The sequence below is a fragment of the Pocillopora verrucosa genome, chromosome 3 (genome assembly GCF_036669915.1).
Source record: "Pocillopora verrucosa isolate sample1 chromosome 3, ASM3666991v2, whole genome shotgun sequence".
NCBI lineage: Eukaryota > Metazoa > Cnidaria > Anthozoa > Scleractinia > Pocilloporidae > Pocillopora > Pocillopora verrucosa.
In genome coordinates, this window is record NC_089314.1 from 12209264 (window position 1) to 12221528 (window position 12265).

At 35.3% G+C, this 12265-nt stretch overlaps 1 protein-coding gene across 4 annotated transcripts; it reads left to right on the forward strand.

Annotated features, from left to right (window-relative positions):
* The first annotated feature begins 15 nt into the window (after positions 1 to 15).
* Positions 16 to 11660, forward strand: LOC131788139 (uncharacterized). Of its 4 annotated transcripts, none has more exons than XR_010716975.1 (8): positions 16 to 329; positions 2111 to 2223; positions 2834 to 2959; positions 3487 to 3680; positions 4209 to 4297; positions 6501 to 8618; positions 8885 to 8959; positions 9471 to 9534. XR_010716975.1 is itself a non-coding variant. In XM_066163863.1 (8 exons), exons 1-8 carry the CDS (start codon positions 123 to 125, stop codon positions 9606 to 9608), a joined length of 1011 nt encoding a protein of 336 aa, XP_066019960.1. In that variant the 5' UTR covers positions 16 to 122; the 3' UTR covers positions 9609 to 11660. The 4 variants fall into 4 exon arrangements, 3 of the variants coding, with proteins under 3 accessions (XP_066019960.1, XP_058961193.2, XP_058961192.2); XM_066163863.1 differs by having other exon boundaries at positions 4215 to 4297; positions 6501 to 6575; positions 9471 to 11660; XM_059105210.2 differs by having other exon boundaries at positions 2840 to 2959; positions 6501 to 6575; positions 9471 to 11660.
* The last annotated feature ends 605 nt before the right edge of the window (positions 11661 to 12265 follow it).

Below are 12265 nucleotides of genomic sequence, written 5' to 3' on the forward strand. Positions count from 1 at the left end.
GCGAGAGCACTCAGAGTAGCGGTGCGTTGTCCAGGGCACATCGTGTTCGCCTATTCGACAACATATATGCTAAATATTTTCAGCTGTACAAAATAATTGCAGTCTTGCACTAAAAATTAAAAATGGCAGAGGTCACGAACCAGTACAGCAGCGAAAACTTGAAACGAAAACGCAAACACAGTCGAAACCCGCATTCAAAGGATTGGAATAAAAAGAAAAAAATTGAACCTGGAAAGGGAAACCGAGAAGTGAAAAGAACGCAGATTATCCAACCTCAATTACCAAAAACCGCCACAGAAATATCGTCTAACTGGAAGGCTTTGCAAGCGGTGAGCATTGAGCGAGACTCTTTTAATTCTCTGATTGTCAATATCTAAGCGTTGATTAACCTTAAATGCCGTAAAGCTCTTTCTTGTCTGTTACCTTTGATACCCTAGTCCCATGCCCCGTGTTAATGAATTTCTTTCATTACCTCTTTGGATGATCGACTGCCAAGCACGTGGGGAATTGAGCTCACACAGTACAGCGATTGTCAAATTGCACTTCGTCCTCGTTGCTATAAGGATCCTTCTTGATAATGGCGCGTACAGTCAAGTTTTTTTAAAATTTTTGTTGAAGAAACATTCATTTTTCGTGGCTGCTGCCTCCTATTGGAGGCAAAGCGACTTATGTCGTTGAGATGAGTGAGTGAGGGTAACAAAAGCATTCCGATCTTGACCTAATTTTGACTTTGTGTTTCCCGGTGCTAGAAATTGTTTCTTTCAGAGAATCTGAGTAGATCGACATTTGCACTTAATGCACATTTGAGTTCTCTTCTCTTGCGAATTCTGGTGTATAGCCACTACGGCTGAAAACGGCAGATGATAAACATCTCACAATTATTTCAGGATTGTGTGCTGTTAAAAAAAAAGTTTTCTTTGCAGAAATATCTTTATAAGTATGAACAACACATCATGAAATTTAGAGGCAAAATTTTTTTTCTTAGAAGAGAGAGCATTTTGCTGGTTAAATCACCAAATTATGTAGATCTAAAGATATAATATTTCTTGTTCTTGCTGTGACACCACAAAAGACAATAAACATCTCAAAATAATTCCACAGAGGCATCCACCAATGCATAATTAAAATCAAAACTTTTTTCTTGCAGAAATTTCTCAATAGATAGAATATATATGTTATGGAAGCTTGGAGGGAGATTGTTTTCTTGAAAAAGAGAGCATTTTACCGTTTGAATCAGCGACTCATGCTGAAAAGAGTCACTAAATTTGACAAGCGAGGTAGTAGTGACATACATACCTTGAGTTATTCAGCAGAATGATTGAACAGTGGAACGGTAGAAAGGCAGAATGTCTTAAAACGAGGTATGGCAGAATAACCCAAAAAAACAGAATACCTTTTTGTATGAAACAAAAGTCTCAAGAAATGGGAATTGCAAGAAAATGAGAAATTATTTATAATTAACAGGGGAAATTAAAAGAAGCACAAGTAATCATTGTTGTAGCTCAAAGAATAATGGAACCATGGGGCTTTTGAGCAAGCCCCCTTTAAATTATTATTGTGTTGCTATTCTTATTATTATGATTATTATTATTATTATTATTGTTAATATTGTTATTTGTTACTATGAAACTCTTAGTTGATTGTCACATGTAATTAGACAATATATTCTTGAGTCATCTTTCTCTTGTGGGACAGGGCAGTCATTAATATATGGGATGCAGCAGGTTTTCTGTTTTGCATGTGAGACAAATATTTAGGAACAATACACGTACCTTTTAGCATCATTATGAAACCTCTACTTATTTTCAATGGTATAAAAATTGTGCTATATCAGTGGCCACATGCAGTCTTTCACCGTCTCTATTCAACATGTTATTTCAAGAGATTACGACTGATGGCTTCTATATCGTCAATTTGTCATCTAGTATGATGATTTATTTTAAAAATATTAGGCTTTGACAATTAGATACAGGGTTAGAAATTATAGACTGACTTAAAAAAATATTTCAATTCAGAGAAGGTAAATTTTTAAATACCAAATGGCATATGAAGTAAGGTGATCATCAGTAGGCCAAATCAAGTCTATCTCATGTGATGTATTATCTCTTAGTTACTGGAGAAAGAGAAAAACGCCAAGGAAACCACTGGAGATAAAAAAAGAAGACAGAAGAAAACATTAAAGAGAACTCTGAAGCCAAATCTTAAATCAGAAAACGCAACAAGGTGAGAACTTTTCATACAAAAGCTGTATTACCTAGAAAAAAATACCAAGTACAAAGATGTGGAAGAAAATATTAGGAAACACTATCGTTGTCAACCCTTTCAACTCCCAGGATCTGATTGGAAATTCTCCTTTCTATCTGTTGTACATTTTCTTGTATTATAAGTTTAAAGAATTAGGTGTTACATTATGGAAACACTCTCTAGAAAGAAGTGATTAGACCTTGAGGTAACAGTTGATTATTTGGAGTGATCAAATGGGTTGCAAACCCTTTCAACTCCCTTGATGTACTTGGAAATTCTCCTTTCCTCCCGTAGCATATTTCTTGCATTTTTAATATACAGAATTTGGTGTTACATCATAATAACATTCTCCAGAACAAGGTTGTGAAGTCCAGTGGTAACAGTTGATTGTAAATTATTGAGATCAGGAGCATATATGTAAGAATTGTGCCATGGGCAGTTTGGGGAGTTACTTATGAGGTCTTGGGAGTGACAAGCCTATTTAGGCAGAAACTGGAAGAAAACTCTCCAAGTTTTATCTGTCAGTCACACAGTGTGTGTAATCATGATGATCTCTGTATTTACAATATATGTTTTTGTTGAATTCAAGTTCAAGTGAAGTGTGGTTTGATGATGTGGATCCAGAAGACCTTGAGGAAATTACTGGGAAAAAAACAAAGTCAAAGACAACAATTGGAGATCCACATGATATGCTAGTAACTGGCAGTCTGGAAGGGTTAGTTACGTTATACTAACAGTTTCATCTTGACTTGTATGGATAAAGAAAGAACCATGCTGTACCCCAGTAGTAGTGTAAGGAATGTACTTTGAATTTTAATTTGTTTCTTTAACTGAAATGCATGTTCCAAAATTGCCTCTAAAGCAGCAAAGGAAATGATTATTTGAAGCAATAAAGGAAAATATTATTTTGTGATATCCCCTGTTGTATAATTAATTTTTGCTACTCTATATTCTATCACTTTGTTGCTAAAGAACTTTTTCACCAAAGATCTTACACATCGAGAATGAAATGCTAAGAGCAAAATTTTTAGTGGGCACCTAACATAAATAGGCTTCTTTGCTTCCTACTTTTAAAGTGTTTCAACTTTAATTTCGTAAAATGCTGGAATGGAGATAGATCATAGAGAGACCTAAGAGCCCTTGACATAACTTACCCCCCCCCCCCCCCCCCCCTCTGTGGCAGGGGATGTTTTATACATTTTGTGGTATTCATCAACCACTAATTTTAAAATTATGTGATAGGATAACAAAAAGGATTGCACTGGACTGTGAAATGGTAGGAGTTGGGTCTGATGCCAAGAGGCACATGTTGGCACGAGTATCCATCGTTAACTCACATGGTCGCGTGGTCTATGACTCGTTCGTGGCACCACAGGAGAAAGTGGTTGATTACCGCACTCACGTCAGTGGAATTAGACCTGAAAATTTAAAAAATGGTCAGAACTAGCTCACATACTTATTTTTGTGTACCAGAGTAAATGTTCCTTGTTTTGAAACACTTCATGTAGGCAACTGTCATTATTTAGGATTCTATTCTGCATTCTTACACAGGATATTACTGAGATTCTGACAAACCTCCTTCGCTTCTGTTTTTGTCAATGAAAGGAAATAATATTTATGTTGATTGGAATGGATGAACAGGAAAACATTTGGCTCAAGGTCATGTCATGAACAATGTAAAATTATCAAAGTGATTGTTATAATGCAAATGTTGTGATTTGAATATACATTTATATCCAGTTCGAATTTTGTCTCTTCTTGTTTCAAATTTGTAATCATGCTTTAAGCGCTCCCTATAAATGAATCATGTTTAACAAGGATACAATTCATAATTCATTAAATAAATATTGAAAAAAAAAACATGATTGTGTATATATTTATGGCCTGTAGCTACTGGTCTTGTAAATGTTTCTGCTTGTTTTGTGTATCACAATTTATTGAGGAATTGTTGTTTTCATGTCAAGCTCCAGAATTCAAGACAGTTCAACTTGAAGTTTCAAGAATACTTAAAGAGAAAATCCTTGTTGGACATTCCTTGAAGAATGACCTTGAGGTGAGTTTGGTATAAGACTACAGCTTGGTAGTGGCTTTAACCCTTCACACCTAAGCATCAGTCTGTATATTCTCCATACTGATCTCCATACAATGCCAAAGGTACTGACAAGGAGAATTTGTTTAACATTCAAGATCTTCACAGCTAAGAACACTGCTGAACTAGTAGTTGAAATAAGACCTGAAAAAATTTCAGGCCCGTACGGGATTTGAACCCATGACCTCTGCAATACCAGTGCAGTGCTCTACCAACTGGGCTAACAAGCCATCTGGGAGCTGGTCAATATGTTGGGTCCAAATAAACCATCCAAGTGATGAATAACACTGCAGTGCAAATATATGAATTTCATATATCTAAAATCATTATTCAAGATCTCCTCAAGTTTGAGATCATTTCCTTTATTCTTGCGATCTTAACAGTGCTTTCAATAAGATTTGAAGTTGGTGGCTACCTCAGTAAAGTACTTCATGAATAATAATATGAAAAGCAATTTTGCTCTTGCTTGCTTATTAGTTCCATTCAGAATAAAATGGCTTTAAACAGAGTTTTTTGTTTTGAATTTTGGTAAATGGTCATTGAATATTATCCTCCTGGTAACTATTGTTTTACTGATTGCTTACTTTTAATCAAAATCTTTTATTTACTGACATGCAAACCTGCTGCCTGATTTTTTCACAAAAAGTCCTCTCAGAGGACATATGGTTACTGGTTACAGAAATTTGAGTCTGTATATACTTGTAAACGCAAACATATATTTTGGTGGAAATGTGGTATATGGTGTGATAAGACAACAACAATAACTTTTAGCAGAACTTGTTTATAAAGTTAACTGTCACTTGAAAGAAATAAAAAAGATCTTGAGGTGTTTCAGTTGGTGAGTTTGTTTGAAAGCTTCCAAAATGTCACAGAAGGATCCAGAATGGTGATAACTGTCTAACATCATATAATACTTAACACTTTCAGCAGGCAATCTGCAAAAATAATACTGCGTGATATCCTGTGTGCATTAAATTTCTGTATGCACATTTTCTCAAATTTTGACCCTACAATCCAAACCTCTCTTTGCCTGGCCAAGCCAGATTCTGTCGTTTTCCATTTTTTTTTATTCACAAGTGCTTTAAGTATTTGTATTGTAATGCTATGAGCTTTGTTTACAGAGTTTTCTTCTGCTTGCAGTCTTCTGTTTGAAAAGGCTGAAGGCATTTTTTGTGATTGCAAGTTTTGTTTTGTTTTGTTTATTTTATTGAGAGAAATTAAAGATATGCAGCAGTGAACTTCACCAGTTTTATTTGTTGGAAAAACCCCAGAATTATTCTCATCTGCAGAAGTGTTCCATTATTGATGGATGCAACTGCTATAAATGTTTACATAAGATAATTGCATTAAATCAATCAGCCAATTAATTTTAGTGGTCTCTATGGCTTGCATTTCATATCAGATGATACACAATTGTTGAGTCACTGATTGCTGAAAAGTCACTTACTTACTCAGTTATGTTCTGGCTAACCAGTAACCATAAGAACAAAGTCTTCTTCGCTTTTCTAAGCAAATGCAGCATAAGGTTAGACGCTAAGTGGTCAATGGCTGTTTTTATTTCTCTCTTCAAAGCTAAGCCTCTGAGAAGTGTTTTTAAGGAAAGTTAACATCTTTGCAAAAAGTTCCAAATTTGATGTACTTGTGCCATCAAAAGCATGTTTTTTTAACAAGTTTGATTTTCAAGTTTTTTTTTACACTAGCAGTTGAGAACAACTGTGGTTGTTTTATTTATCTAAAAATATTTGATAATTTTAGTTCAGCTAAAAGTTGTTTTAAATTTTTTTAAGTAACAGACAATGTGTACTTCTACTTCATGCAAAAGAAAACTGATAGTGAAATAATGAATCTAAAAAAAAGACCACAGTATTTTAAAAATAAATGGGGTGAATACTCCAATACCAAATTGACAATTATTTTTTAAGTTATTCATTAATTTTTTTGTTCTGTAAATCTAATATGGACATGATTAAGTATACTCAACAGAACACCAGCCAAAGCTACGGCAAGTGCTGGGTGTTATTGAAAGCACTGCTTAATGTTTGATTAAGGGGTGATTATAGTGAGAGAAAATTAGATGCTAGGCACTCTTAGGGGGCAAAGGATTAAACAGGTACAGAAGTTTGTCACAGGGTTAAAGTTGATTTTTTTCTTTTTTTTTTAACTTTAGGTACTGCTACTTGATCATCCCTGGAAAAATATACGAGATACTGCCAAGTATAAACCATTCCAAAAACTAGTTAAGGTAAGTAAACTGTTCTTTGTGCTAAATCCTTTCAATGAAAGATAATTTATTGTGGGTCTGTAATTTGCACTAGATATAGTGTATACAGTCATCTTAAATGACTGTTGTTTGGGTATACTGACTAATTTTGCTTCAAACACTGTGAAACAGACAGTGTTCTCCTTTACCAGCTTATGAATGCCTAAAATTGCTTGGTTGTTAGTTCAACAGGTGAAAGGACTTTCCTATCAGTTTGAAAAGTTATTTTTTAATCACCTGTTATGCTTAAGATAAGAAAGAACACAAAACAGAAACTAATACGATCAATCTGGCAAATCAGACTTGAGGTTAAATTTTATTGGAGATATTGAGAACTTAAGAGTAAGCACAAACAGCTTCAAGTGTGCAAAAATGTTTAATGAGCTGAGACTGGTTTTAATTTGCATCTGATTGATGCAGAGGAAAGAGGGAGTACTTAAAAACAATACTCGATTCAAAATTTTAGGGTTTAAACTATATTACTGATGTTATTTAATTCTTAATGGTGAGAAATGATCAGAAAGTTTCTGTGATTCTGCAAAACTTTGTAGTTTCTTTGGTTACTGCCTCCTTATAGTAGGCAAAGCCACATTGTTATTAGATGAGTGATGGTAAGTAACAAGAAAAGCTAAACCTCACCAGACTCTGACCCTCACCAGAGTACCTCGTAGTTAAAGATTATTGGGCTCAGTATACACTAAAGAAAGAAGAGTGCATTTGAAACAAAATTGCTTTGTACCTAAGAACACCCAAGACAATATTTTCTCAGTGGTTACCATTTCAATCAATGAATTATGCCCTATACAACCAAAGATATAATTTTTCAGTTCTTGTTGTGACACAGGATGATCTTAGTGGAAGTAATTGGTGCATCACGAAAACTATGAGGAAATTGTTTTTCTTTAACCCTTTAATTCCCATGAGTGACCAAGACTGAATTTCTCCTTACGATATCAATACAATATCAACCAGATAAGTGGTGAGAAAAGAGAAAAAAATCAATTTGGGGATAATTAGTTGATCCAATACAAAATTCTTTGAACTAATATTACAAGAATTGTATGGTTGACTGTAAGGAGAATTACTAATTTGATGTGGGAGTTAAAGGGTTAAAGACAGAGTATTTCACTGTTCGAAACAGCAAATTATACACAGTAGATTCAAGGCTGTAATTTTTGTGGCCACTGCCTCCTACCGGAGGCAAAGCCACATATGTTACCAAAATGAGAGAGTGAGTGTTGGTAAAAATAGAATTCCGACACTGACCCAAACTTGACCCAATGTTTCCTTTTGCTTTATATTGTTTGCTTCAGAGTACTATAGAAGATGATAACACATCTCACAATCATCTCAGGATGATTTACAATTATAGATAAGAAACATAGCTTAATAATTATTGGACCCTAGAGGATTAAGAAACAGTGAGGCTTTCAAGCAAGCCCCCTCAAAATCATTATTATATTACTATTGTTATCATCATTACTAATTGTTAATATGACCGCTTATGATAATGATAATGATAATGAATGTGTATTTATAAACCGTACATATCACATACTGTCTCAAGGCGGTTTACAATTCTAATTGAGTGAGATCGAACGTCAGCTTGTAAAGGCGCCGCTGGCTGCCGCTATCAGTCCATATTTGATCTCACTCACCCACCCAGCCCATGCATGAAATGTACAATGAAACAACAGATAGACCACCACACCAGGAACTACGCCCCCTACTCTTTTCAACAAGTGTGTGGGTTCTTTAACGTCCCCTCCTGACCATGTAACACTGAAGATGTAGGAGACGGGGCCTATGGTTTATAGTCCTTATCCGAGAAGACTTGAATGTCTAACCATTTGCTGGTACAATTACAAAGGCAGCACATTCTCCTCAGTTATTTTAAGACCCTGAGTGTTGGTCCGGTCTGGGGCTCGAACCCTCGACCTCCTGCACAGCAGACTGGCGCTCTACCAACTGAGCTAACCAGGCGGCGGTATTGGTGCTATTCAATATTTTTTGAATGTCAATCAGGTACTTTATTTTTGAATCATCTTTCTTATGTGGAACAGGGTACTCAGAAATATGTTATATGTAGCAGGTTTTCCATTTTGCATGTGAATACAAATCTTCTACAACACTAGCTTCTAGCATCATTATACAATCTCTATTTCTGTTTAATGCCATACAAATTGTGGTACTGTATATCAGTAGCCACATGCAGTCTCAGACTGCCTATTTTCAAAACTTAGCAACGCAATTATAGTCATTTACTATTTGTATCATTTGTTTATCTCTAGACTAAAACCCCTTCACTAAGAAAACTTGCTAAGCAGTTATTGAATATCAGCATTCAAGAAGGAGAACATTCTTCTGTAAGTATTCATGGTGTAAATACTTTCTGTAGTATAAGGAAGAGACTTGGTATGAAAAGTGGAGCAGGGAATTAGCCCTCTAACCCAAAAGAGTGATTGGTTTCCAATATCTCCTTGCAATATCACTCTTTAATCATATGTAATGGTCAAGAGAATAATGCAAATGATCACCAAATGAAGAAGCTCCTGATTGTTAAACAAATTCTCCTTGCTAACAACACAAGAAATGAATAGAAATCAGTGCAAAGAATGTAGATGCTAATGTTAGGGTATAGAGGGTTATGAAGGTGAAGCTCTGAGGAATCCATTTTCTTGGATTTGTTTTCTCTAACCGATCAAGGAATAACAGCCAAATTAACTGGCAAAATTTTCATATTAAAAACTTGCATCTTGTGTGAAATTTTGTAATTCACAAGCAAAAATAATGCTGTTTTTATTGATGTTAGGCCAATTTTGAACAAAAACACCTGGAAAAAATTCACAATCCTATTTCTATTTATATTTATACCAGGTACAAGATGCACAGGTAGCAATGAAGCTCTACACTTTGCACAGAAAACAGTGGGAAAGACAATTACATGAAGCTAAAGTAAAGCCCTCTAAGAAAGCACTTGTAAATACACTTGTCACCTCAAGTCATGGTAGATAACAGAGTTACAAGGCATGTGAAACAGCAGTGCATGATGGGATTGATCACAAAATGGAAGACACAATGTTACCCAGTAAAATGAACATCATCAAGGTCATTTTTCACTGGCAGAGGAATTGTCTTGGAGAATTTTTTGTCAGAGAATTTACAGAGTTTTCCCCCTGGCATGGTTATTTTCATTGAGTATCAGGCATCAGAGACTGGTTTTTGGACACAGCAAGGTTTAACAAGAACCTCAGTTATTCCACTTGGAGGAGCAGGTGTGAATGAAGCATTTCAAGTCTCCTAAAGAGAAGTTTAACTGTCCATTTTACTATAAGATAGTCAAGCAAAGGCGATCATATGCTAAGGCACCATCAGCAATCAAATTGAACCTCTATTGTACCAATTCAAGTTGTTTATACTTGAAAGAAGGATTTAATATAATTTTGAGAAAACAATTCATGATATTATGCTATACAATACAGAACTAATGCAATGGTAACATAGCAAAGTTGAGTCTCGTTGTATTGTAAAAAGTTTGATTTTGTACTGAATAGTTTGCAGAGCAGCACAAATTCAACTCTAAATTTAAGCAAATGTAGGAAGGTGAATTGGAACAGAATTCTACTTAGAATTTTTAATTACATTTAACTGTTTGTAAATATCAGGGTAAAGAACAAGTGAGGGTGCTCTGATATAATTTTTTCCTTAATATTTACTAGAGTTGCTTGATTACAATATCATGGTAAAAGAAAACAGCAAAAAGAAAAAAAAGGGGAGAATGATAAAAGGCAATTACTTGGGAAAACATAATTTCCTTAGGGGCAGTGCTCACCCCTTATGAGACAGTTGATTAAGAAAATCAAAAAATGGAACAGGAAACATTTGCAAGTCAGTTTGAATTATATGTTTATTAATTAGGAGTTCAAGTTAAAAAAATCATCCCTACAGGTTATCTACAATAAAAGAAATTACAGAAAAGAATCCTTGAAAAATTCAGGCCTGGACGGGTTATTAGTTGGGCACTTGTGGTTGAAAGTAGTGCTTAGCTAGTATTTCTGAGCTACGGGCTTCTTTTCTGCTTTCTTTTAATTGAACCTCGCTGATCAATTCGCAGCTTCAACATCCTTCCGAGCAACCTTTCGGGCAATTGATTTTTTTTAGATTGGTTTGTTCAAATTTTTGCTCCCCTGGGCCAGGTTTGATGGTCAGGTTTTTTTGAAAGGAGACTTAGATTTTCTACTCATTAACTAGCAATTGATTTGACTATTCAAGCTTAAAAGACCCTTTTCTCCTAAACCATCTGCTTGCCAAAGTGAAATCCTAAGTTCGTTTTTTTTTTCTCTCTTTTCACTCCTTTAATCAAAACAAAAACAAAATCCTCAAACGTGATTGGTCATCACCAGCCCGATTTGAGCACTAATAGGACAGTGTATGCGTCATGCTTGTAATTGGACAATGTAATAGGACAATTAAATTAAGGGACAGTTAACACGGCATGCCTGTGCAAGAGGACGGAACGCGTCATGTGCGCGCGCTGTTGCCTCCCATTTCGTAGATTTAACTGTATTTGTTTGTTTTTTTTTAGTGAAAACGTATAACCGATGTCTAGTTCCTATCTCAACTTTTGTCATAGTTTTGATTAATTGGTAACAGGACTTCGTGTCGTCCAATTCAGCTTCGCGGCCGTCCGATTTTGTCAGTTACTCGACGTATGATGACAGACCGAATTGAACTCCACTCGCTCCTATTACCATTACCATTTATAACCGTTACAATTTCCTCAAATGTGATTGATGCATAAGCTGCTTTATTTTTTCACTTATCACTCTGTACAGTTGTAATCGGACAGTTAGCTGTCATCGGACAGGCTTCCAAACAAACTTTGAAACTTTTTTTTACTCGTATCTGACATCTGTCAATTAGAAAGCACGTAAGACAAAAAAGCGCATATACTCTTTTTAAGACTCGCATAGACTTACCGAAAGCGTATTTGAAGTAGGACTGAAAACGTCGCTCACCGTCTAACAACAAATAAATTGTTTCAGAGGATACAAATAATAAATGAATAAAAATTCCATCGATTAATTCAATTGTCAACAGATACCTTACAGTTTTAACTTTCTAAGTTACTTTGTGAAGGATTAAAGTCTTAAGAATTAATTTCGAAAACAATTTTTGCTGGCAATCAAAGTGATTTGAGAGAGAGAGAAAAGTTATCAATCGGCTTGATTTGCTAAAATTAAACCTTCCTTGAAAATATGCTTAGCCGGCAAAACGAAATATATGATGAAAAATGGCAATGAAGCTTGGGATGTACTCGGCGATCCACGAAAGCGTGATTACCGTGCCCTCAGGCAGAGACAGTAATAATTTCGGGCCGCACAAAGAACTAATTAGATTGCAGGATTTGTCACTGTGCCCTCAGAGAAACAAATAAACCTCAAAATTCTCTTAGGAACTCCAGCAGCAAGTGGTTACTCCGATGTCCGAAACATGGTTTTTAAATCGATTTCAGCACTGTTGACGAGTCTAGTAGCTGAACCGTAGCAAACCTCAACTTTTTGTCCTACGAATTTTGTTAAGTTTTTTAGTTTCTGTCAAAGAATCTGGTCAGAATCAAATGGAATAAATTAAATGCTGACCCGCAGATGAAATATAGGTAAAAGAATGAT

What these genes read in the sequence shown, in the direction of transcription:
- LOC131788139 (XM_059105209.2), top strand. Translation starts at nt 123, where the DNA reads ATGGCAGAGGTCACGAACCAGTACAGCAGCGAAAACTTGAAACGAAAA. An exon ending in CATTCCAAAAACTAGTTAAG is followed by an intron (nt 6,576 to 8,884) that starts GTAAGTAAACTG and finishes GTTTATCTCTAG; the next exon opens with ACTAAAACCCCTTCACTAAG. An exon ending in AAGAAGGAGAACATTCTTCT is followed by an intron (nt 8,960 to 9,470) that starts GTAAGTATTCAT and finishes TATTTATACCAG; the next exon opens with GTACAAGATGCACAGGTAGC.